Source organism: Myripristis murdjan, chromosome 14 (genome assembly GCF_902150065.1).
Source record: "Myripristis murdjan chromosome 14, fMyrMur1.1, whole genome shotgun sequence".
In the NCBI taxonomy this organism is placed as follows: domain Eukaryota; kingdom Metazoa; phylum Chordata; class Actinopteri; order Holocentriformes; family Holocentridae; genus Myripristis; species Myripristis murdjan.
In genome coordinates this window covers 26,895,416-26,922,648 of record NC_043993.1, presented here as the reverse complement: position 1 = coordinate 26,922,648, position 27,233 = coordinate 26,895,416, and the positions used below count along the sequence as shown (strand labels likewise).

Below are 27,233 nucleotides of genomic sequence, written 5' to 3'. Positions count from 1 at the left end.
CAGCAACACTGGATGCTCAATGCCTGCTGTGTAACTTGGCCACTGTGGGAATTTACCTTTGGCTAGAATAAAGCTAACCTGTACTGGCACGGTTATGGTACCAGTTGTCTTAGGCATTGTATGCTACTATTATGCATTTAGGGTTTGTTTTACAGTAGCACTGTTAGAGCTATCTAAGTGAGATTATCTATCTAAAATATCAAACTGTAATAAGGACATTTTGTACACTGTTATGCTCCCTCTAATAAATAACTCGGAAAAATGAAAAAAAAAAAAAAAAAAAAAAAAAAAAAAACACTCTTATAATGTAAGTCACTTTTACATATTTGTCTGTGGCCTCAATAAGCTGTAAAATAGTTTTTTATAGACTGGAGGAACTTAAACTATTGCTGGTGAGTTAGCTGCACTGGGCTGATGGTGCTTTGAGTGAATGAAGATGGACACTGAAGATCCAATGAATTCAGTAATAATGGCACTAGTAATAAGAACATTTTTTCTAAGATTTTTTTTTCCTTGAAGGTAAACTGTGTTTTTGGTTGGCCCCCTTCCACGGGGAGGTCAAAGTGCAGAAACAGAAATCTCAGAGCTGATAGAGGCATCGTCTTGCTCAAGGACACGTCAGCAGAGCCAAGCAGGAATTTGGGTTCTATGCCATTATTCTGTCCCAGGTAATTGTGAAGGTAAAAGAAGATAATTTGGTATAAGCTGGAAGAGCAAAATTTAATTTGCCCAATGTGTGATCTAGGGGAAATAAAAAATAAATACCATTTTGTTTCGTAGTGTCCTTTTTATGGGGATAGTTTTAACATTTAATTTGTAATATAAGGTGGATTTAATAATTATAGATGACTCACAATGATTATAGTGGCTGTTTGAAAATGAGACTTTTAGATTTAAAAATTACTTGAAAAAAGCATGGGACTTATGGAAGGGTGAAGTGTCTCAATGAAGGTTTCATGTGTCATTTCTTTTGTGAAGCTCAGGTATTTCACCGGCCCAAATGGAAGCTGTTTATCTTTTGTACAAATTGAGTGTGTATTCTTTATTCTCATGCTTTGTAAAGGTGTCTTGCAATCCCATAGGGGACGGGCCATTCAAATGACATGACACTTGTAAAGAAGAAAAAAAAAAACATTCATTAATGAAATAACCATTATATAACAGGTAGTTCTGACTGAGTGATCAATTCAAATAAATATTATAATTGCTGCAGCCAACTTGTACAAAATATTGACATCAAATCATGATTTAATTCTTCCTCTCTGTAGTGATGTTTTCAGCAATTTAGTGATTTATGGGCTGTCAGTGTCAGACAGCGGTGTGCTGTGTGTGAGCCCAGTAACAGCCTCTGCATGTAACCTTGGACACGAATGGTCGGGAAGGTACTAGTTAATCATACTTTAATTAATTTTAAGATTGTGTTGAGAGGTCTGCATTTTGGTAAACCTTAAAAATTACAGTGGCAGTGAAAGGCTCTGAAAGCAATAACGACCTTGAGGCAGTGGATGGAATATTGTCACAATGTGTTGCTGGGCTTCAGCTTCACATCAGGCCTGAAAACACCCATGTTACCACATCACTGTTGTGGTATGTGTGGCAATAATAACAGCAGCAAATGTCTCTTTGTCTGCTGGTTAATTGTTTTATGTGAATGTGAATCAGTTTGTGGATTGAGACAAATTCGGAGTTTTCATAACACATTTTTTTTTAAATAGTTTTTAAAAATGTACTGATAGAGCCTCCCTCTTTAAGGCCAAAGAGATTTTTTTATGGTACTAGAGGTACTGCAATTAACTATAACAGCTCCTTACTATGATTAATAACAATAAACAAAGCAAATAAGCTCTCTTCTACAAGAAATAGCAAGAGCATACTACTCACCAGTATGAACAAACATATGTTTGACGTAGTTCTGTTTAGCAGTAAAGGTTTTACTGCAGAGAGTGCATTCATAGGGCTTCTTTTCCCCCTGTCCCATCCCTCCTGCAGCCTGTTGCTGCTGAGCTGACGCTTGTGGTACCGGCATTGGGTTTGGGAATGATGACATTGCAGGGGGTGGCACTGCCACAAACTGGGGCTGCTGCTGGCCTCCCATAGTCGGCGGGAGGCTGAAGAGGAAAGACTTGCTGTTGCTAGTCGGCTGAGTAGGAAAGAGAGTGGGCAGGAAGGTGCTTCCAGCAGTGCCCATCACCTGGGAATTGCTGGTCACGGTGAGTGGCATCCTTATATTGCTGGTGTGTGAGTCTGCCGGGCGCATGTAGTGCGGGGCACTTGGCAGGGACTGGGATATGACTGGGTTTGGCAGGGGCTGCATCATGCTACTGTCACTAGTGCTGTGGGATGTGACCCCATCCTCTGTCTCTTGGACTTGTTCAGGGGACGAGTCATTGACCTCTATCTGCACTGGTGCTCCGTCACCCTGCTGCCCATCTCCACCCCCCTCTCGCCCAAAGCCCATCAGGTACGGCTGCTGATCCAAAGCATCTGGTTCAGTACCGATGGAGGAGCTGACCCCTGAGTCAAAGCTTTCACCCTTGGATTCACTCTCCACACCCTCAGTCTGGTCAGGGTCCTCTGGGCACTCCCCTAAATTGTCATAACAGTTGTACTCATCTTCGGCCTCCTGCTTTATGTGCATGCCTCCTGGATTAATGCGTACCGGTCGAGATTGCTTGCGGCAGTGACTAGACTCCGTGGAGAGGAGAGATCTTTCATGGATGCGGGTGATCCAGGGTGGATCTTGAGCTTGCTGGTCCTTCTGAGTGCTGAGAGCCGGATCGTAATTTGTGGACATGGGGCTAACGTAGAGAGAGCGCTCGCGGGTTCCGTTCTGCAGAGAGAGGCCGGGGTAGGAGTACAGTGATGTGTATGCACGTTCCACATTTTGCTGGGATGTTGCTTGCATATAACCTGACTCTGCGTCACTGCTGGGCCCGGACGTGCCAGACTCAGGCGTGCCGCGGGGCGTTTCCTGACCAGAGTCTCCTGGTATAACAGGGAACCCTCCTGGCCCAGCCAGGCCCACATTCTGGGACACGATGCGGGTGCACTCATCAATAACGGTCTTGATCTGTAGGATGCTGGCAGCAGTGAGGATCTGCAGGGCCTCCGACTGAGATACCCGTAGGATCCCACTGTACATAAAGTCAATCAGCTTTTGGATGGATTGCACTGAGACCACCGAAGGGATCTCAATGTCGCTGTAGCCCAAGAGCAGCTTGTCCTGAAAGAAGGGGCTCCCAGCAGCCAGCACGCACCGGTGAGCTCGCAGCATACTTCCATGGATCCGAACAGTCACGTCACAGAAGTGCCCACGGTTGCGTTGCTCATTGAGGGTCTCAAGTACAGAATTGCTGAAGTTGTGGAGATTGATGTTATGAATGCGCTCGGTCATCCCCTTGCAACTGATGTCACCTGCGAGCGAGGAGTGACAACATAACCTTTAAATACTTTAATAGATTTATTCACTAGATGTTTTGACTGGATTAAATATGCCCGCATAAAACTCTGGATTTTAATTGTCTTGTCACAAAAATTCATTTCCATGTCTTATCACTGCAAGACCTTCACATATTAAGTGTGTTTCTGCAATGTTGTATTTAATGATGTATTGATAAACATATACTGTGATGAATATGTAATATTCATAAATAAAAATATGCATAATTGCATAAATCAAATTGATCACGAATACAACTAAAATCTCTCATTCATGCAAAAACTGCCTTTTTTTGTAACCCATTTTTACAGGCTGTGTGCTCATGCCCCCTCTTACTAGGTGGTGTCTATGCAAAAAAAAAAAAAAAAAAAACATTGTCAAAGAAGTTGTTACAGCTATGTTAATTATTACTGATTCTAGTTCATGAATAGAACAATAAAATATTTATCATGAAATTCCTGAGATGATAAGATATCAATAACACACATATTGTCTATCTGATCAATTTTCCTCCATCTGTGTGTCTAATAATATTGGGATGGAAGTCAACAATTTCAACATTTTAACAGACAATCAAATGCCAAAGTGGATGTTGGTTAAAAGAAGAGCGTGCACGGCCATGGTGAAAGACAATTAAGATGGTTCCCATCTAATTACCACTGGTGTGCCAAGTACAGTGTGTTTCTGAAGTACCACCAACCACCATTAGGTGGTGCACTGGGCCTACAGGACAACAGGCCTCTTTTGTCAGCCATGTGTTCACTGTGATGGCGCTTCCTAACTATCCTAGGAATACACTTAGATGTGACCCGGCCGAACGATGTTAGATAACTTTCTAAGCTTTTCTTCTCAGTTAGACGTTAATTTAAACTGCAATCTAAATTACAATCTTCTATGTAGCAAGTGTAACAATTGTGTAGAAATTTGGGTTTTCCTTTCCCCTGTTAATTAATTTCTTTTGCACATTAACATACTTGAGTTGTATTTAAGTGAAATAAATAACCTACCATGAATGACGATGAAACAGAATACTTTTCCTACATCAAACAGTCTCTATTTTGATCTTAAAAACAGCATAAATCCATCATTTCAAATATCTGTGTACACTGTGTCCATTAATGAAGAAAAGCTATATTTATTCAAATACATCAGTGATGAATTGTTTTCAGACAATATCCCCTTGAACTCCCCTTGAACACGTGTATTGTAATTATACCCCAAGGAGAAATAAAAATGAACAGTGGGACTAGCAATACAAATAATATTTGACTGTAACTTGTTTATTCTTCAGAAATAAAATATTTGTTTAAAAAGGCAGTGCAGCAGGAGTGGGAGAGAACAGTCCAACAATAAAAGGACTATCACAACACTTAAGGCAAAAACACATTTCAGAGCAATCTTGTACTTACAGTCAGATGATGTTTTGTTGCGAAGATGCTTGTGTGGCTGGTGATGAAGTGCGGGTCTAGCTTCAGTTTTGCTGGTGGAGATGGCTGATCAGAGGCCAGTGCTAGGCATTGCTGTCAGTCCTCTCTGTCCAAATCATGTGTTGTTCTGCCACAGTGTTCAAAAGGGAGAAAATACAAAGACAGATCTTAATACAGCACGCTGCCTCGTAGATATCACCACTCCCCAAAATGAACTCGAGGCAAAGCAACATGGGTATGTGGCACCGGTGCACTGCAACAGATGTGTAAAGAGTTTTCAAAGCAAGACGAATGGACCCTCCTGTGTGCACTTGACCACCAATTACAAATCAAGGTTACAAACCATACGGTGTTTGAGCCAAATCTTCTCTCAGCAGTTATCTAAGCCACTGGTCAGCAAAACCACACCCTTCCAAAGACGAATAGTCTGTATCCAAAATAAATTTAATTCAACAGATATTTAATATATCTCTATGGGGAAGGGCTCAGATATGCTCACTCTACTCTGTGTGTGTGTGTGTGTGTGTGTGTGTGTGTGTGTGTATGTGTGTGTGTGTGTGTGTGTGTGTGTGTGTGAGTGTGTGTGTGATCCTTTTCTATTTCCAAAATCCACACGAATTAAGCAAGACAGCATCCCATACAGAGCTAGGTTCGTTACTAATAAGTTATAAAATCCAAATGTCAACAGAAAGAGCCAAATATACAACACATAAGGCATTCATAAAGATACACAAGAAATGCATTCAACAACATTAAGCATGTGATGAGGTTTGGAGGCTCTAAGAAGGCCTTATATAAGAGAACAATGTCTCTTATACTGGACAGAAATGTTTGATCGCATAAGGAGGAACAAAATGACGTAAAACCCATCACACTGAAGTCACAAATCTGTGATAACACTGATAAAAGGATGGACAGAGTCAAATAATTTCATTGAATCAATAATAAAAAAAAAAAAAAAAATTCTTAAAAAAAAAAAAATCTCATTCTCATTAGTTCCACGCTAGTGTATCACTCTCAAATATGAAAATAAAGGTTTAAAACTATTGTTAAATTACTTGGCATGTAGTAATATGAAGATTTCTAATTAATGGGGGTTTGGAACATAATTACAGGCGTGATACAGGAGCCTAAAGTAAATTGATTTTGTAAACAGGATAGAAACATTTTATATACCAAATTTCCTAAAACACTAGCACAACATAAACACTAAGTGGTTTTGAAAAATGCCAGTGATGTTGCCAAATGAACAGAATGAGTTAGGATTGGATCAGACCTGCATTGTATTTCTTACACCGATTATTCATTTGCAAATCTCGACTACTTTCAAAGAACATACCTCTCACTTTGAGAGAGTGAAGGAAAATCTGCCTTACCCATGACGATTATGAAATTTTAAACAAATGACCACGGGATAAAAAAATCATTCCCCCTCCCTACAAAAACCAACAATTTAGTAAAAGTTAGTCTACGATCCTCTGCGATTCTCAAACTTTTCTGTGCCAAGGTCTGCTAAAAGTTACATATTAGGACCATGGGTATGCCCACAGGACCCTCAAATAAGATTATGTTTTTACATTTAATTTTTTTACAGAGCAGCATGATGTGCATGCTGTAAGTGATAAAATAAAAGTTGCAGGTCTGAAATGTGCAACTGAAATAGCCGTTCCTAAACCGCCAGTCGTCGAAACATTAAAGAGCCCGGTTTGACCACAGCTGGACAGAACACACACACACACACACACGTTTACCTACGCTATATTCATCAACAGACCAAGTGATAATAACTAGATAAAGACAAGTAATAGCCTGTTTAGCAGTAATGAGAGCGAAACAGGCCATCCTGTGCCACTCACACTCTCTCACACACACACACACACCACACAAAGTGTTGAATCCATCAATCTGGCAAACATTCAAGCATGATTTTTCTTTTTTTTTTTCTTTCTTGCTTTCTTTCTTTTTTTCTTTCTTTTTTTTCGTTTTTTTTGTGCAAGGTTGGCTTGTGATGCAACTGTGACCTGCAGCCACAGGCCTTTCCACGGCTAGCGTTAGACAATGCAAGCATATATATTTCCTCTCTGGCTTCACTCGCCATCCAGACATGTAAATCCACCTGCCTAAGGGGTAAAGTGAGGTGAATACTAGCAACAAAGGAGCAGGCCAAGGGAAGCAGGCTTCAGTTGCCCAGACTGCCACTCACAACAGTGATTCCATTTTAGCTGTGACACAGTGGGTGAGCAGCAGCCAGCGCCTACCTGCAGTGAATTCTAATCAGCCCAGGGGTCTGTCTCTCTCCCTCCCTGCCTGCCCCCTCCCTCCTTCCCTCCCTCCCGTACCCTGCCTTGGACTAAAGGGGCTGATGATCCTTCAAAATTAATTAGATCCTTGTTGGAGGCGGCCATTTTCTTGCGCTCCTTATTGCTCCACCAAACGCAAATTTTGAAATCAAACTATTTTTGGGCTGATTTTTTTTTTTTTTTGCTCCGCTCCCTCTCGTATTGATCTCTCCGTCTCCTTCTCTCCTTCTCCCTTGCTGTTTCCTGTTTTATCACACTGCAACTCCCTCACTCTGTGTCTGTCTGTCTCTCTCCCTCCCTCCGTCTGTCTGTCTGTCTCTCTCTCTGTCTGTCTGTCTGTCTGTCTGTCTGTCTGCCACCCCTTCAGCCACCCACCCTCCGCCCCTCATTGCGCTGCCTCCTGCTTCCATACTCCCAGCTCTGTGTCTGTCTCTGTGGAGTTTGCTGTCAATAAATCCCCAGAGGTCAGTTTGTCTGCTGGAAATCAGACACAATGCTCCAGACCGCCAATGCAATGCTCTGCTGCCGCCGCCACAACAAAGACTGGAGGTGGTGGTGGAGGTGGTGGAAGGGGTGGGGGGGGGTGTTGGTGGTGGGGGGGTTGGGGGAGGAAGAAAAAAAAAATTAAGACAGGGACACGAGGACCTGCAACTTCGCCAATCAGACTTCAGGTTAATCAGTGGCTGGAATTAGTTGACAAGCCCATGAAATACACTACATTGAATTGGACATTAGTTAATCAAGGGGAAGGGAGGGGGGGGGGGGGGGGTGAAATGGTGAAGATGGGGGATGGGGGTTTGAGGACAGACATAAGAGGCGTGCTCGTGAAAGGAGACGGTTATCAGCCATGTGAATAATATACATCTTGAATATGCAAATAAAGCTTACTATAGACACACTACAAGCATATATTCCGAGGCCCTTGATACATTTAACTGTGGAGAAAAAGAAAGGGGGCACGGGGCATTGTGAAAATCTGAGGTCCATGCATGCGCACGTCTTGATGAATGTGAAGCAGATTAGCAGTTATAAAGAATAGAGGGGACATTTACATAGCAGCAAGTTTTGTGCTGCACCTAATTCATGGTAATTTATGAATTTGTTTAAAAAATCTCCATTGCTTAACAACCACTGTCCACTGTTCTCATAATTAATTTCAGTCATCCATTTATCCCAATTACATTAGCATGCAACACTACCACAGATCATGCTTTGAGAGTATGGAAAGGGCTTGGTTTGTAATCTTATATAATTTATTACACACTCTATATGTACAACACATTGGGAAAATTGAGTAAATCATGTTTTAGTGATTAAGCAATCACGGTGAAGTGATAAAAACACACACTAATCAAGCAGCTACAGAGACACAGCATCTTTGCCATTCACTTTCCTGCAAAAAAAAAAAAAAAAAAAAAAAAAAAAAAAAAAACAATTCACAATTACAGTTAACTCTAATCAACATCTCAAAGTCCTCCCATACTAATAATAAAAAGTACAATAAAACCTGGCTAATATAATGGCGTTTGGATTCACTTTCATCTGTACAGTTAAAAATAATTCTCTCAGGCAAGTGAATATTCCCCCTTTTGCCAGCAACACTCTGCTGCCTAATTAATTCAGAGTAATTTAAAGCCCTATATATCTTATTACGTTTGAGTGTCCAAACTATAGTGTTGTGAAGTACAAACATGAAAACGACCAGATAATGCAACTAATGCACTCAAATCAAACACCCTTCAGCAGGGGCAGTGGAAAACATCTCTCAGGGTTTAATTGATTTACCTTTAGCCTGTAGTAACCGTTCTGGCAGGAAAACCATCAAATTTGAAAAACATCAACAACTTCAACAAGCACACAGTGTGCAAGCTGCTCAAAACTTGCACCCAGAAAGTTCCTTTGCTGTGATATACTGACTTCTCCTGCTGCCTTTACTAAAACGGTGCTGCAGCATGCTAAAAGTGAAATACTGAGCACTAAACATTACATGATATAATTACATATTAGCCGAGTTTCATGACAATGCTTAAAATATGAAAATGTCCCTGAGCCTCAAACTTGAAAATGGCTCATCACTGACAGCACAGTTCTTGACGGCAGAATTAGGACTCGCGTTTCTACATTTTTCTACCACATTTTATATTTCAAGCGCACCAGGGGTGTTATTAAAAAAAATCAAAAACAGCAAAATGGCATGTTGCCACATCACAACGCCACATTAAGTTTGCTATTGTGGTGAAGCCATTCGGTGAAGCCAAATTCTGCCTTGCCTCTCCTTAAGGAACACCATGGAGAGATTAGGGCCACTGCTCAGTTAAAATTTCTAAGCTGTATTAATTTTAAACATTTCTGTCTATCATAAACTAGCTAGAACTGCTGTTAATTTTTTATATTTCATAAAACAGTCACCGAAATTTCTGAGCACAGACGTTACTCAGCCACACGTGTTTACTTCCACCAGCCCTAATACCAGCTTCTTAACCAGTGCTGCAGATTAGTGTGTAGAGAACAGAAAGGCCAACACAGCCCATCAGAATATGGCAGGGCATGTGGCTTTCAATCAACTTCATCAAGTCTACAAATGACAATAAGCACTACAACACCATGACACGAGTAAAGAATAAAGTCCAACTATTTTTTTTCCCTTTTTTTCCTGACTAGACAGCTTGTTCAAACTAATCATTATCTGTCAAAAACACACCCACCACCACCCGTTCTCCATAGCAGATCCGTTGTCCATTGCAGATGGTAGGATAATCTACTTCTAAGATACTTTATTGTTTTTTTTTTTTTGTTTTTTTTTTTTCAAAATCAACAACAAAAGTTAATGGATTCTGGGTATCTGGGGTGAGTTAGGGTTACTCAGTGGATGCTGTCCATATTGCATTTTATGAGGGCTGAAACAGAAGCGTAAAACGAGGAAATAAACAGCCTCTGTTGGTTTGTAATCACTGAAATTATGAGGACAGTACCCTACTTTGGCAATGGCAAAGATGGTATCAAGAATATCTCGGGCCTGGCAACGGACGGCGCTTTTATTAATGAGCCTTTGACCAGGAAAAAAACATTTGACTACTCATGTGACGGTCTCAAAAAAACGGCTCTAACCCACAGCACCCGGAGCAGATATTGCACAGTTACAGTTATCATTTTGGCACAGGTGTCCACAGCAACAGTAAAATTTGAGGGGGGAGAAAAAAAAGGGAAGGCCGGTTAAGCTCAGAATAGTGATTTTACAGAGAAGCAAAAGAGCTTAAAAAAATCCAATATTCATCTAAAGTGCTCTGTTATTGCTCGATGGCTCACTAACACGACTACATATGAGGTCATTCTTCCTCTCCAAAAAAAAAAAAAAAAAGATCATTTCAGGCCAATATAAAGTCTACTCTAAATGAACCTTAATGGGTGCCTATATGACTAATTTATGTACTACTGCTGTGTTATGATGTATGCTAGCAGATGTAATGTTATATTTGGTAAAGAACAAGAAATAACATACAGAAGTACTGCTTAATTCTGTTTGTGTGTACAGTTCTCATATACATTCTTGTTGAAGAGCCTGTGAACTACCATTCAATTTGCATTATCAAATTAAACTTTAACCTCTAACCATGAATTAAAAAAAAAAAAAAAATACTGCCTCACCAGTAGTGAACTTTGAGCTTTTACCAGCAACTGCATGTTGGTACACACACACAGCTATTGAGATATAAAGCTGAACTTCTGCAAATACTACACAAGGGTGTTTTGGTCACTTCAGCATGACCTTGCACTTTTTTTTTTTTTTAGGGCTGGCCTATATTTCATATGTGAGCAATCTAGCTTCCATCTTAGAATCTAGGGAGCTGAATCCCTGCCATTTAATTTTAATTTAGGGGGATCTTAACAACTTCACCGGCCCACAACACAGATGTGAGTGACACGGAGACACAGATACAATGGTGAAAATGGACTTTTGCAAAGGTTTTATGATGTAACACATTTCTCCGGCTTGTAGCTAAGGCAACAACAACACACACTGCACCACGTTGAGTGAAAACTCTGAGTCATTATTCAGGTAAACCCGCAATATTGTAATAATTCTGCAACCTATCATCAATCATTTGCCTAATGCACGAATAGAATATTAAGCCCAAATGGTTCAACAGAATTGTCATCTATCTTTATTTAGCACCCTATGGATACTTGGATGGATATTCAGTGTATTCATAGTTTTGGCAAGCTGTTGTGTAAGGAATACAGATTATATATGTCACACAGGCTCGTTTAACATTTGACCCATCTATGTGTCACGCTGACCCACTGGAACACAAACACGAGTGCCCTGCACACACACACCACAACCAAGGGGCACCTCTAGTCTTGTAGTTTGAAGGCTGACTTAACAATTAAAGCTTGATATCATGGTTTGTGTACACTGCAGCATTACACTTGGACCAAAATGTTTTGAGATAAATAAAGGAAGCCTATAGGTACTGTTTTCTGTTGATCCAAGAGTGAAGGGGGCAGGAAGATGAAAGTAAGTTTTCAGGAAACCTGAACCATAGAATAATGTGTTGCAATACCTAATTGTGAGGCAAGCCAGCTAAAGAATTTCACAAGACCAAGAAAAAAAAAAGATCCAAAACTCATGATTTCCCCCCTTTTGGTATCATGGCGGTGATTTAATAAAGGAAAAAAAACTGAGACAAAGGAAATGAGATTTTACGATGGGGTTCTGTGCTACTACACTTTATACTTCCATACTAGTCCACTTGGTTGGAAGTCTCATTTGAGTGAAATGACTCAAATGTACAGCACAACACATTGAACGTGCTGATCATTTTTCAGTCACATCAAAATATGAATGATACAGCGATGTCAACAGAAGTTCCAGTTATGTGGATATGACTGGAATTTACACAGCACAAGGTATCAACTAAAACAGAGCAGCCAAAAAAAAAAAAGAATCCGGAGAGGCCTGTCATTTGCAATAGTCGGATTCATTCTGTGAAACTACAGACTCATTGAAAAGACATTGTAGATGCATCAAAAGAATGAGCACGCAATAATAGTCAGCAAAGCATCCTGGGAGACGACTGCATGGAACATAACGCTCCACCAGTGTCAGCCCTCAAAAAAAAACTGATGACAAGACCACAGCAGCCAGTGGATAGACACAGAAAAGAGCGACTTCGAAGAGCCCGTGATACCTGAGCAGAGGTTCGAATGAGCCACACGACTCGGCCCCAACGCTGAGCTTCCTGCAAGCGCTCATGTAATTCTGATGTTGGATGCAACACAACAGTGGAGCAGTGTGTCAATTTTTTAAGCAAAATGAAAGTCTGCGTTAATTGCCATTTTTTTAGCTGAGGGCCATGCCTTGGGCTTCGTCATGTAAATTTATGTTGTAAGGCTGCTTTCCAGACTGTTTTCTTATATGCATGACCTCCTTTTATTACCCACCACTCCTGTGCTTCGCTATGGAGCTCAGAAGTGGCTAAAGGGGAAAAAAAAAAAAAAAAAAAAAAAACATGTCGAGGCCACAAGTGCAGGAGATAGAGCTTATCCACTCATTGTGGTTATTTTGTACCTTCATTTTCATTATGCCATGTCAAAAAAAAAAAAACAAACATAATTTGTAGTCAACAAATTAAAATATAATAATTAGGCATTTCTTAAAATGTGTGCACTTTTATTTATTTATTTACTCATTTTAAATGGATGCTTTATTTGGCTTGAGAAGCAAGTTTCAAACTGATTTCACCCACTTGCCCATGAAAGTTGAATTTACTTGACTGCACTGATTGATATCATTTCTTGATACAATCAGTTCACGTTTAAGCTGTCACATAAAAATTGCTTAATTTCAGGTATAATAAAAAGGGGAAAAAAAATCAAATATCTGAGTTGACCAGCGCTGACAATGCTTGCAATGGAAGGTGGTGTTGTTAGTAAACAATTCACAAGGATATTGAAAGCTAATACTGTCATCAATATGCAGCCAGGGATGTTATAGACTTCAGTCGATCAGCTGCAGAGATCTGTATCATCAACACGGCGAGTTCCCTCACACCACGTCCCTGAGAACACACTGGTGTATATATGAATATATGAAGTTATTACATGCGCACATTCTGTATCTATGCACGCTCTTTTTATGCAACTCAAGCATGTTATATATAGTGCACACATAATACCATGTCGTAAATGATTTAATACTTTGTTACCAAGACATATATTGTTTTCTCTACAGGAAGGCCACTTGAGCTGTGTACTTCTCATCCTCTTCTCTGGAATTACTTTCATTTCAGCTTTAACCCGTTAGCCCCTGCCCAGCTCACTGATTGGTTAACTGTGAGATTTTCTCTTCAACCCAATCGACAATGTTCTCTGCAGGGCGAAAGATATGGTGCAAGAGTTGCCTTCTCAGCTACTTATTCTCCATTTGGTTTGCTGGTTGTTGTCACAGCTCAAGATCAAAGTTTTTTTTTTTTTTTTCGCCGATTATAAAAAAAAGCTCCTCCCCTGTTCCATTCATTCCAGCTCAACCAGCTCCACCTCGCCCAGTGACACTGTAAATCACAGAGAGGTCATAGTGCAGCAGCGTTGCACGACTGAAACATCCAGATATTCCTCCCAAACCTCCTTTTATTGATACCTAAAAAAAATCAAAGGCATTAAACCGATACTGAGTTGGGTGTTTCTCTCCTTGACAGACGGGCAGAATTGTTTTATATAACATTTATGGTATGAACTATTACAACTCAAACTCAAACTAGTACTGAACTGTAGTTTTAGCCAAGCAGCTGCACCTCAACCCCAACATTAGCATTACTCAGAACCTAGCTATGTGGAGCTGTGCAGGGCTAAGCCTGATTAAGGCCAAGCCCAGTTGGTTTGTTGTGTGTTTCTATTGAATACAGAGCTAACCAGGCTAACATTTTGTTTTTTCTTTAAATTGAGGATTTACATTTGGTGTAGTTTTATATTGCCACGGGAGATTACACGCTTGTCCTTCAGCTCTGTTTATGATGATCATAAACAATACACATGAATAATAGGTCAGTGCAGTAAATGCAGTCTTTCCTTTGAGTTAGATTGGTTATTGATTATATAGAGATTGGTTTATACTGGTTATTGCTCTTTGTACTGGCAGGACATTGTATTTCACCATACCACAGAGACGTTATAAAGGCCCAATGCTGTTTTCAACCACCGTTTAAAATAGTGGCGCTAGTGTGCAAAGTGGATCCTCAGACAAAATCATTGTATTACGTTGTTTTCAAGTACATGCATGAATACGTACCAGCATGCAACGAGGTGGCGCGGGACGCAACATTTTGTGCAGAGGGAGAGCTTATCCAAATCATGTTTTTCCTCTATGATGAATAAAAATAAATAAGCACTGTATTATGAAGGTAAGCACAGTAACAAAATCTGGGCTAATGGATACTAGCTATAATTAGGGGGAAATTTTTCAGGTCTTATTTTGTCCTTGAAAAACTAATATGAAATATGAAACCGGAGAGAGGCTACACAGTAAAATTGTATTTCATGCTTAAATAATTAAATAAGACGTTGGCTGTAAATTGTATCATAGAAAATCTGAGCTGGATGATGTGCTGGCTGGATAAACGGGGTAGAGTCGCTATGGTTACCTGAAAAACCTTCAGCTCAGGTGTCAGTCAATAGGGGCGGGAGCTTCCTCGCCAAGCTGCCGCACCGAAATTCAGATGTAAATATCGTAGCCTAGTAAACATTACAAATTAAGAGTTTCGGAACAACTCAGACGGCAGCAATACATTTATTCAGCATTCACTGGGGTGTGACAACAAATTCAGCGTGAATTTATGAATGAAAATGTGTTCAGTCTGTGATGGACTGTCACTGTCCAGGGAGTTTTCTAATTTTTTTTTTTTTCCAATGCATGTTGAGATAAGACTATAGCGTGACCCTGAATGGGAATAAGCAAATGAAAATCAATTAACTAGCTAGCAACATGTTTGCCAATATGCATAAATATTATTTAATTCATAAATTGTAAATAACAAAAATAAAAATGATAATTAAAAAAAATGTAATGTAAGCTGGCCTGCTAGCTTAAGCTATGCAGTCAGTAGTGAGTGAGTTACAAGTAGCTATACCAAAAACTAACTGGCTGAAGGTTAAATAAATGGAAAATAAGCACATTTAAAGACAGGGGATGTGTGTATACCGTTAGTATGTAATTTATGAAAAATGGTTTCATGAGCAAATGTTCACTGTTAACAAGAATGTGCATTTTTTAGTTTAAAAAAGCACAACTGCTATGAGGACTTTTATTCTGAATATTCGATGAAGCGATGAAAGCTGGCACGAGGATTAAATTAGAATTGAATAGGAAATGTTGCAGTTATGAGAAGTGAGAGATAAGTTGATAGTTCTTTTGGAAAGCAGCCAGGGGGATAAATGCATCGGTCATACCAGTTGTCATCTTTATCAAAATCTGTTTCAACGTTTGCTCTGTTGGTCATGTGTTTTTCTGTTACCCTGCTGATCGACTGGGCAGATAAAAAACTTTAGCTTCCTGGCTGTTGTATACAGTTAATGATGAGTTTCTGTATTTAACAAAAAAGAAAAAGAAAAAAAAAACACAGTTTTATCAAGGTCAGTTTCAGGGTGGTGGACAATTTCAATAGTATCAGAGACCGGGTATCAGTTTCATTTTCAATAACAATGATCACATCATAAAATAATTTATTTAAAAAGATAGCATTACTTTCTTGGGTCAAGCAAGTGAAAATGTCTGCCAGCAACTTCCTACCCAGTTGTGTTTCAAAAGACTAATGGTTTGCTCCAGACAAGGAAAAAAAAAAAAGAACAAAAAGAAAGTTATGATTCTGTGGAAATACTTTTAGGTTCTAATAATCTTCATTTTGAGGTACACACAACCACAACACAAATACTATTGTGCAAATAATTCCCCCAAGTTTACCCATTGCACACTGCATACCATTGTCAGTGTGCCTCGAGTGAGCCTGTGCACAGTCTTAACATTGAGGCTCCTGTTACTGTTGTTTACTGGCATGAGGCTTAAAAAGTCTTGCTTGAGCCAGGACATAAGCAAAGATTACACAGCATGAAGTTATTCTCGATAAAACAGTTTGAAAACTGAAGACTCTATTATATTTTTTTTCTTTTCCTCAAACCCTCTCCAGATACTTTCCCCCCTTCAACGAGGCAGTGATCTCACCATGACTTGTAGAAAACCATATGGGTAGCAGGGTGAACTGAGGACGCACATGCTCCTTGGCAAACATACAACTTCGCTATTAGAATCCAGGATACATTTTTCACATCAGTTGAATGCCTGGGCCTGCGTACTTGTTTCTTTTCTGCAAATAAAACGCTTCTCCAGCTTTCAAACACACTCCTCTGCGGCAAGTTTGACAGAGAATAAAGAGATAAAACCACCAATTTTCATTTAGATTTTGGGAGTGGAGCTCTTGAATGCCATGAAAAGCTTTTGTCAGCTGTTGTACGTCTTGTACCTGTAGATTCATTACAGTTTACTGTGAGATGATACCGGGGTCACACAGCACACTGTCCCAAACCCCTGACTTTTAATCAAAATCCTTTTCAACCGATGCTGCCAATACAGAGAGGCATGCATCGACAGTCTGTTTGCAATTTCAGCAAAGGTAATGGAAACAAATGGTCACAACCCCAACTTGATTCTATCTGTATGTATGCATGTTCGCATGAAGCAACATACAGAAGAGTTGAAAATAATGGATTCTAGTTCTGTTCACACAATAAATGCTGACCAATATTATCATCTATAGATGTATATTTATATAAAAAATGTATCATAAAAACAATTAAAAAACACATTTTATCCACATGTATTTAATCAAATCAATAGAAAATTGCTCCCGCCAACACTACAAGAAGCCATAAAATAGGCTCCTTTTTTTTATGTTATTTTATTTTTTTAACTAAGGGTCAGTAGGATTGCCCTGGGGTAAATGTGTGTCTTGATTTTAAATTCCTTTACATTTAGTAAATATTATACTACTGCTAAAACAGCACTAGCCTTTTCAGAAATTTAAGATGCATGCCGTTTCAGGAGATATAACACCTGCACCGGAGCTTCATGACAACAACATGGCACATTCGCAAATGTTAATTCGGCCTCATTGTCTGCTTTCATTTGGCATTCCTGTGATACTTGCAGTGAGTGGCGCTTACAAAATAAAAGTCCTCTGAAAAACTGAAACGCACGCCTTAACGTTAGCTGTGGGGAAATCTGTTGTGAGGCTTTTCTTTTCTTTTCTTTTTTTTTTTTTTCCACACACACTGTTATGCTCTCTGGTATACACACACCACACCCTTGTGTTACCTACATTTTTACATGCTTGTTTTTCTGCCGGTCATAGAATTGTGTGAGAAAAACAGTTTCATCACACACATTTTCACGACCACTCTCTATGCATATTTTTAAATTAAAACTGTGAAGTGGGGGTCTATTTTGGAATTCCTACTCACTAAATTGACAGATTGAGTCGGTATACATAAATGTGAAATGTAGCAGTTATGAAACTCTTGATTAGGCATTCTGAATGTATAATAAATTAGTGTCTGGCTGCATTAAAAAAATATAGAACTTAAGTAAGTCTTATTCAAAATGGCTTTATCTCTCTAAAATGGCCAGCTTATCTATTGAGGATCCTCGCCTTGTACCTAAGGATATCATTACAGCAAACTCATCATAACATTAGCATTTCTGTGATGCGCAAACGTATCTAAAGGGGATTTCCATCCCTTGAATACCAAAACAGACTGTATGGTCTCACTATGGTTTTTTGCTGTTGTGTTATTTCAAAAAATAAAAATAATTCAGACTTTAAAAGAGAAGGATTTTTGATTCTGATTCAAACCAGCTACCCAGGAGTCAAGTGTGCTAATATATCAGCTTGCAAAAGTATATTATCTATCCACTTAGATTTAGATTTGGCTAGCTGCTGTCTACTTTGCTGAGTAGCTAGCTAGTAGTCATTAATTTGATGTTGCTGTACTAGTTTATTGGATTTAAAAAAAAAAAGAAAGTAAGAAAAACTGGAGAAAATAAGCAAGCATGATGTGATTTAACAACAATTTGATATTTCTCTGAAGCTTACATAATAGCTATATAATGCAGTAAGCATTATACAACTACAGTTTCTGGAAAACATGTCCATGGCTGTTGTCACAAAACCAGGCCGCACGGCCATGACAAAACGTTTGCAATTTGGCAACTAATTTAGGAAAGGAAAAGAACAAAGGATGAACCTAAGTCAACCATGGTCTGTGTATTCAGTGGAATGAAGAGTGTAGGTGAGTGTATGAATGGCAAAGGTATGTGTGGAGTGTTGTGTGGTGCAAAAAGATGGCAAGCAAATGGTGTCTCAGAAAGGAGAACACAGCCACTGAGGCTCAGCAAGTTTTTAGAAGACACTGATCAGGACATGCCACGCCCATGACCGGAATCTGCAATGACAGAAAGTGGCCACAAGGCACCGCTCACCACCCTCTCGTCCCATTAGCATGGGCTTCACACCAGGATATCTGTCAACACACCAATAAATTTGATTTCAAGGTAATAAAAGGGGGAACACAGCAGCAGAAGAACAGGAAAATGATTCACTAGTCACTAGTTCAAATTACCCAAGTCACTATTCACAATCTTGGCGCCCGTCACAACACATTCGCAACCACATTGTAATAGCATTTAATATACCGGATGGCAAGATCATGAGACTGCAGAAATAATGATTTGGACATCGCGAGGTCTGTAGAAAGGGCAGTGAGTTGTGATCTGTGTAGATCACTAACGGTGACACGTCAGGCCCCACAAATACTGTAAAATGCTGCCGGACCCAGATCAAGGCAAGGGCCTCCTTCTCCACCACCAAACAGTTGATAGTTCGTGGAGCAACAGCAGTGGAAAAATTCTTACAGAAGCCACGATAATATCCCACCATCCCAAGAAACCACATAAGCCCCTTTTTGGTGGAAACCACTCAACCACCAACACTTTGGCACACATAGGAGCCACACACAGCTGTCCAACCACCTGACCCAAGTATGACACAGTTGCAGGAGCAAACGCACACTTTGCAAGAGCTACTGTAAGGTTTGCCTAAACCCAACCATCAAATAGGGCTCTCACCCGCTTCATGTGAGAAACCCAAGAGTCACCGTAGACCGCCAAATCATCAAAATAAACAACAAGGCCCTCCAGCCCAGCGACTACACGATTCATGAGATGTTGAAAAGTGGCTGGAGCATCACCGAGACGGGACACAGCCATCAACTTCTGTTGGTCAGCACTGGGTACACTGGAAGAGCAAGCATTGTAAGGTTTAACCAAATGTACATGGCACAGTCGTTCAGGCTTCCTGTAACCAGGATTTGAAATCAAATAAATGTGGTCTGGAGCATGTTTAACAACTGAATGGGAACCAGTAAACTTTGCTTAAAAAGGTGTACTCACTAATAGTCAAAGATTTTTCATTTTTACTTGACAATAGACCTTGTGGTTATTGTGCGCAGAGGGTGAGCTGCAGGATACCTGGTGCTCTGGTACATCATTGTGAGCAAATGCTGGTTACAGGGCCTCGCACAGGGCAGAGTCCCCACACAATCAATGAGAGGGTGCTCAAATGGTTGACTAATAGCTGGAATTGACGGCGACAGAGCTGATTAAATGCCCTGATTCGGCTTCCCAGTTGGTTGCCAAGTGTTACATGTTTTGATGCTCAGAGAAACATCCTTTTAAGCCATGGCCAAAAGATGTGATGCAAAATTCTGTCATATGTCTTCTGAAAACTTAAGTGCCCTGACTCCTCATGAGCAAGTTTCAACACATGCCTGGGAAGCTTGGATGGGACTACAACTTGGGAAATAGGATCGCCAACTAAAACCTGACCATGAGGCACCCACTGTCTCACCAAAATGCCATCATGGAGAAGGTAGGTTCTGGGAGCATTTTTTACCTCATCAAGTGAAAGCACAGACCCAAACAATTCCTTTAAGGATGGACGAGCTCACTGTTTGCTCTGCAGGTCACAGAGGATCAAGGATCAAGCTCAAGGATTCTGTTCCTAGTATTGGTCTTCCCAGTAAGTGTCAAAATGTACTCCAGAACTTAGGAGTTGAAAGCGCCAGCGTTTCTCAAAATGTTAATGGGTACCTTAGTATCACCACTCATCTGAGACTCCATGTGCGACTGATTATCCATTTTCCCCCATGCCCTAAAATGCTGGTCATATGCTTCTGGGGCTACTTGTGCACCTTCAGTACAGCAACCTTAACATATTTATAGCTCAAGTTCTCACTACCCAAGGACACATCCTGCTCTTTCCCTGACAACACAAATTGCAGCAACAAAATTTAACCAGCTCCTTGCTGAGGCAAGGAACTGGTTAGATTCAAATACAGAGAAAAAGAAATGGATCTCTTTTACTGAATTTCGGCAAGAAAAGCAAATTATTTACAACATCAAGGGGCCCTGACAGCAAGAAGGACCTTTCTCCTTCCTGCAAAACATCCCCAGAAACTGTCTCTGACCAACCCCAATTTAACAGCCTGCAACTTTATTTTTAAAAGCTGATCTTTAGCACAGCCACCCATACACTCCTCAGACGGTGCAGCAACAAAATGCTCTTTTCCAAACTAGTGACAGAAAAATCCACAATAGAGCCAACAAATAGTGCTATCAAGATCTTCTAGTGTGCACAAAAGGCCACAATAATGTCCCATACCAATGTAGAAGCCCCCCTCTACCGTAACTACCTACCCAAACTAATCTAGCCCACTCACCCCTCAGCTTCATGCAGATTAGCGGTGGGTTATTTGAACACTCAAACCAGAAGTCCGGTTAGGCCACTAGCAAGCAGGTTACTCACCTGACAGGCCGGATGTGTCCCCGAGACAACTATAGAAAACAAACAAACAAAAAAAAAACAAGAGCCAAAACAGACCACATTGCTTATGCCTAGCAGTGGAAACCTAATGGCAGAACAAAATTCTCCTGACAAAACCAACAACACCACGACAAACTAACCAACTCAACCTTCTTCTCCCAAATGGCTCTCCCAAACACAGGGCGCATCAAACATTGTGTTCACCACTACGCACTGACGAATACCCGATAACGCATCGCAAGCTGCACCGATGGCATTACATGGTACACACTTCTGGTCTCATAAGTGGGCGTGGTCACCCCCCGTCCTCGTTTGGAAATGCTGTCAGAAACAGACGGCGGGTGGATGTGATGCAGCCGCGCTCGTCTCCTGAAGGGGCAGGGCAGCCACATGGCACAGATACAGGAAATGAACTGTCTCTGCTGCACTGACAGAAAGCAGCGACGAGCCACGCAGGTACAGGTGCAGAGAGGGTCCTCACCTAGATTTTTACATGTTTCTTTTCTGGACTCGTGGCAGTCATAGGATCATGTATGAAAAACTGCTTCATCACACAAGTTTCCATGACCAGTACATTTCACCTAAATGTGAAATGTACTAGTTATGAAACTCATGATTAAGCATTCTGAATGTATAATAAATTAGTGTCTGGCTGCATTAAAAAAATATAGAACTTAAGTAAGTCTTCAAAATGTTTTTATTTCTCTAAAACGGCCAGCTTATCTATTAAGGATACTTGCCTGGTGCCTTAGAATATCATCATTTTTTTTTTTTTTTTTTTTCGCTTGCAGAAGTATATCATCTATCCATCTAGTAATCTGCCGTTAAGATTTTTCTGAATAGGTAGCTAGTAGCCATTAATTTGATGTTACTGTACTTAACTTATTGGATTTTTTTTTATTAATTAAATAAAAACTTGAGAACATAAGCAAGCATGATGTTTTTTTTATTAACAAATAATTTTATACTTCTCCAAAATTTTGGGGGGGGGGTAAGACTTGGCAAAGAAAACTAGGGGACTCAATTGCAGTAATGCAGTTATAATTTCTGGAAAACAGGAATATGGCAACAGTTAACAAATTTGATGTGGTGGCCGTAAGCAAATCTTCAAGTGTCAAGTGTTACTGGCTATTCTGTAGCTGAGAATATGACATTTTTTTTTTTTTTTTTTTATAGTTTATGATGGAAACCTAAAAAACCAGTCTCTGTTGGCAATATCATCAAAGATCCCCTTTGATCTCAGGGGGAATATCCTCGTAATGAGTATCATGTGGAGACGTTTGGGGGGAAAAAAAGCATCCTGAAATAAATGTTGTCTAAGATAAGAGAACCAAGCAGCTAACAAGCAGTGTGACATTCGGGAGGCAAACCACCAAAGTGGCTAGCTATATCATTGTAATTGTACTGCCTCCCCAAAATGGCTGCCAAGTATGTACACCAGTGTAACAGGAAGTGTCACACCATACTCAAGTGTTCCTTTTTATTGTATACATTTAGGTCTGTTGTTATTACTATTATAAAACTGTCTACCTAGACCTGCATTTTTTTTTTCTTGAGCTGTAAAGGAAACTAGTCCACTATAGTGCTGCAAACAAAAATGTGTAGATTTGTATTGGTTGCACATATTGCATACTTTCTTTAATTTGCAACCACACTGAGACTCCATTCCTTAATTTAATGGATTTTTTTTTCGTTTGTTTTTGCCTGAACGAAAATATGGAACGAGGCACGTTGCTGCATGATTCAGTGAACTAATGTGAATAAAATGAAAGTGAATTGGAATTCCACTCGTGACTTAGGGTTGCATGCTCTCTCACACCTTTCCTTTCTACAATACACTGTCCAAGATCGCACAAAGAACTCTAAAAATCCTATAAGAAAGCTGTCTTGAAAAAAAAAGGCATAACGATACACTTATAAACTTAATTATACAAGTTACAGGCCAGTACCAGTATCACCTAGGCAAAACCTTGTGTGGATGGCAGGGTGTTGTAGGAACAATAAACTACAAAAAATGCAGCATTTTGGAAGCTACATTGTGATGTCTCTATCGTGTCTATTTGGGCAGCAGTGCCTTTAATAAGCCTAAAAAACTGTTTTGAATAATCAACTGCCATCTGTGTAAATGCACAAGATGATTGTTTCTGTGAGCTCTTTCTTCCAAGACAGCACTGATTACATGAATACTGCAGGGTATCCTTTTATATTTTCACTTCAGTGAAATTAAAAGATCAGGTGGGAGCGGTAAACAACTTCAACAAAAAGGTGAGCGAATCAGCTTAACATGATTAAAAATGGAATGTCATGGACATGTGTCGTGGTTGAGAAATGGTTGAAAGCTGGGGGCCAGAGGGATGACTTACGGGTGGCTGCAATTCTCAGTGATTTTGTTGGTCAACAACTACTACAAAGGGAGAGTCGCTTGTCATGATAATAAAAGACGAGGCTGTGCGATCCAACTTGCTTAATGTGAAGTGAGGGAGAAGCTGACAGTATAGATGACGAGTGAAGGCTGGTTAATTGGAGCTAAAGAAAAAGTGGGATTGATTGCTGGGTGCGGATTAGCTGAATACCCGCCTTTCATATCTCTCCATGCCTTCTTAAAAAGGTGGAGTCACGAGTTGAGTAGGTCTATATCTGCTACGTCTCCTTCATATATTAATGAGTCTCCTTGGTCTGCAGACATGCCCTTAAATATTCATGAGTTATGGGCGAGTTTTAACGTTGACATAGAAAGCGGGCAAATGGCAATGGCTGAAACATAATGAATATTAATGCGAATGTGGAATATATACATAAAAATGCTTATTAGCGACTTCACATGGATAAAACCGGGCACCTGATACTCTGAACTACAAACACCCAAGGCACATAATGTCTGTCTCCCCTTTCCCAGATACACCCTCTCTTTGCTTGGACAAAAGCAAGAGTTTTTGAAAAATCAAGTCCACTCTCCATAGAAATAGCTCACTTACGCACACAGAAAAAAAAATCCTCAGCTAACAATTCAATGGCCAAGAAAAATATGTGTTACATTTATGCAGGGTTTCTTTTCACTTTAACGGATTAAACCCAATTTACCTTACATAAGTTGTGACACAGTCAATTTTTAGTGTGCAACTCTTTCCCATGCAGCCTAAAAATCAATGCGGTACATTTTACAGGACAGATTTCTAATTATTCCCAGAGTCTATTTCACATCAAAATGTGTTGCAAATGTATTATACTACACCCCAGCTGCATATTCTGTGTTCTCCAAGTGCATCCATTCAGAGGATCTTTTTTTTTTTTTTTTTTTTTTTTTTACTGGTGCACATAATAACCATCAATTACATAACCTAGCCTATAGGCTTAGAAACCATTTATGTAGTGGAAACACATTTTGAATTAGAAGCATGAGGGAGAGAAAGTGATCACAACAGAACTGATGATTGCACTGATACACATACACTAAGTCCTTGCATAACAGGTTATGTGATTTAGGAAATAAGAATACAAGTGTTTCTTCACACCACCAAGTACACATCGACAGGACTATGGGGCTATCTCTGCGCTTGGAGCAGCTCAACGCGCGCAGAGCACCGGTAGCACCGGTGCGCTCACAGGCTCACCTGTGTGCAGATCAAACCCGGGACCGGCCGACTTGTCGTGCCTGAGCCCGTGAGGAAAACTGGCTAAATGACCACGCCACAACTATCTCTGACATGACTAATGTGTTGACGCCGAGCATTATGCCCGCACATAACTTCTGAGCTAGGCGGGCCTGCGCCTATTAATCTGCGCCGAAATATTCATTTGCCACGCCGGGGTGTTGTGCTGTAGAAAGTATGTGATGAACTGTCAATGCCCATCATAAATATGCACTATTACTCTTCATTTGACAAAGCCAAGCGCTATGGGACAACATCTGTTTGCCACACACAAGCATGTACGCACGCACGAACCCTCTGTCTCCATCTCCAAACTCTCTCTCCCCATCTCTCTCTCTCTCTCTCTCTCTCTCTCACACACACACACACACACACACACGCGCGCGCGCGCACACACACGCACACGCACACACACACACACACACACACACACACACACACACACACACACACACACATGCACGCGCGCGACGGAGACGCAAAGATGGAGCCCAAAGAACAGACTGTCATGCTACTCCTGTTTAACCTCCCATGGCCTTTTCAGTGCATTTTGGGAGAAGAGGAGGAAGGAGGGAGGAGGATGAGGAGGGAGGGGGGGTGGGGGTGCAATGGCTACAGGCTACAATTTAATTTCACTTACAATAAGACCGATTATACAAATAATTCCTGCCAACTTAATCGAGTGGAGAACTAGCTCTAAATCGGCCCGAAAGCAAGGGAATCACAACTTGGCACTGAATATTTTGCAACAACAACAACAACAACAAAAAATGTCTCAAAAAAGGAACGCAGGAAGCCTAGTCTCGTGCAACTTTAATTACACCACAGCATCCATATCTAGGCCACTCTTTCTCTTTTGTCAAAACACCCCAGCCACCGTAAACATTTTTCACACAAATCCAAGCGTATTGCGACAATCAAAGTGATCAATTCAATTGTTGAAACACACGGTACCCAAAAAAAAAAAAAAAAAAAAAAAAAAAAAAAAATCCAGAGCAGAGTCACACTGGATAGTTTTGATTTATCACACAGACTGAACCCCGCAGTGTCTTTTCAGCTCAAGACACCACGCTTAAAATATTGTTCAGCCCTCCTCTTGTTTTACTTAGCAAATCTTCACGTAACTTAATCTGACAAAATGCCACACCATATTTCTAGTAATTCATAAAAAATGTAGGCTAGACGTCTGTCTGACTACAAGCGTGGTATTAAAGCTATATTGCCATAATTATGTATTTTCGGAGATCGAAACCAGCACACTTTCCTGGCAAGTTAAAAGAAATTGAAATGTAATCCCGAAACTGGCTTCTGATGAAAACACAGCGGTTAATAGCGACAGAGGAAAACACGTTTCTTCTAATTCAAATAACTGACCTAAAAGCCAAATGCGCACGTCGGCTGCCACAGTTGTTCCGGGGCTTATAATGTGTAAAATGTGAGCTTGCAGCTTGGGAGCATCGCTGATTGAAAGGAAACAGAGCCACGGAACAGTTTTGACGAAGAGTATTGTTCTCAAGTGTTGACTGCCCGGCTCGCAAGCAAATCCTAAAGTATAGGGCTAAAGGTAAAGGAGCATGTTGAGAATAATGACAGATGGGCAACTTGCGTCATGCCAGGGCAGCGCGTTTTTTGTAGTCGAATATAAATGGACAACAAAACCCCTGGCAGTCCAAACTGAGCCCCCCTGCAAAATCCGTTTCATTTCGTATTGGCGTCACAATTTATTGAATGTGTAAGCTCACCCTTTAAATGAAGTTTCCGATTATGCTGTACACTAGCTTAATATTTGCTTGGTAAAGACAGCGGGAACTATATAGAAGTGAATGGTATTTCATGCATAGAGCCACAAAAGTCAATAAGGATTTTTTTCAGTCTGTGACAGAGGAAATTACTGTCTTTCCCCCTCTTAATAATAGCGTTATAGATATTATAAAGACCCGTCCCTTTTCCTACTTTTTCTCAATTTCTTACCTGCGGTCCGAAGCTCGTTCAAAAAGTGGCGACAGCGTTTCCACGGCTCCCCCCAGTTTTTCCCCGACAAAGCCTGTAGTTTTTTTTTAATATGTTCCTTTACTTTGTTTCATTTCTCACTTCCATCTTCTTTTCATCTCATCAATAAACACACGCTGCAGCCTACCTTCATAGAGGAGCTCGGTTCAAGTGTGCCCTCCCATTTTTTAACTATACATCGAGTACTTTGAGGGGTAGGGGTAGGAGGAGGAGGAGGAGGAGGAGGAGGATGAGGAGGGGGGGGGGGGGGGGGGGGGGGGGGGGGTGGGGGGGGGGGGACAGGCAGGCAGGCACGCCTTTTCACTTAAAGCTGCTATTGGAAGAGCCGTGCACTGTCTTGGGTTGGATCATAAATCGGTCACAACGTTATTATGCCCCAATCGCAGAGAGCACAGTGGGACGGTGAAACCGGCTCCATTATGGCTCTATGGAGGCAGCAGTGCTGATAGTGATAGTAGTAGTAGTAGTAGTAATCTTCC

General features: G+C 40.6%; 1 protein-coding gene across 1 annotated transcript in view; it reads right to left on the bottom strand.

Annotated features, from left to right (window-relative positions):
• Positions 1-26,946, bottom strand: part of zbtb20 (zinc finger and BTB domain containing 20) — a 40,862-nt gene extending 13,916 nt beyond the window's left edge. The window contains exons 1-3 of the mRNA XM_030068731.1: positions 26,716-26,946; positions 4,849-4,993; positions 1,882-3,414 (exon numbers count right to left, since the gene is read on the bottom strand). Of these exons, the coding sequence (XP_029924591.1) occupies positions 1,882-3,394 (1,513 nt within the window). The 5' untranslated portion in view covers positions 3,395-3,414; positions 4,849-4,993; positions 26,716-26,946. The remainder of the gene's footprint in view (positions 1-1,881; positions 3,415-4,848; positions 4,994-26,715) is intronic.
• Between the last annotated feature and the right edge of the window lie 287 nt (positions 26,947-27,233).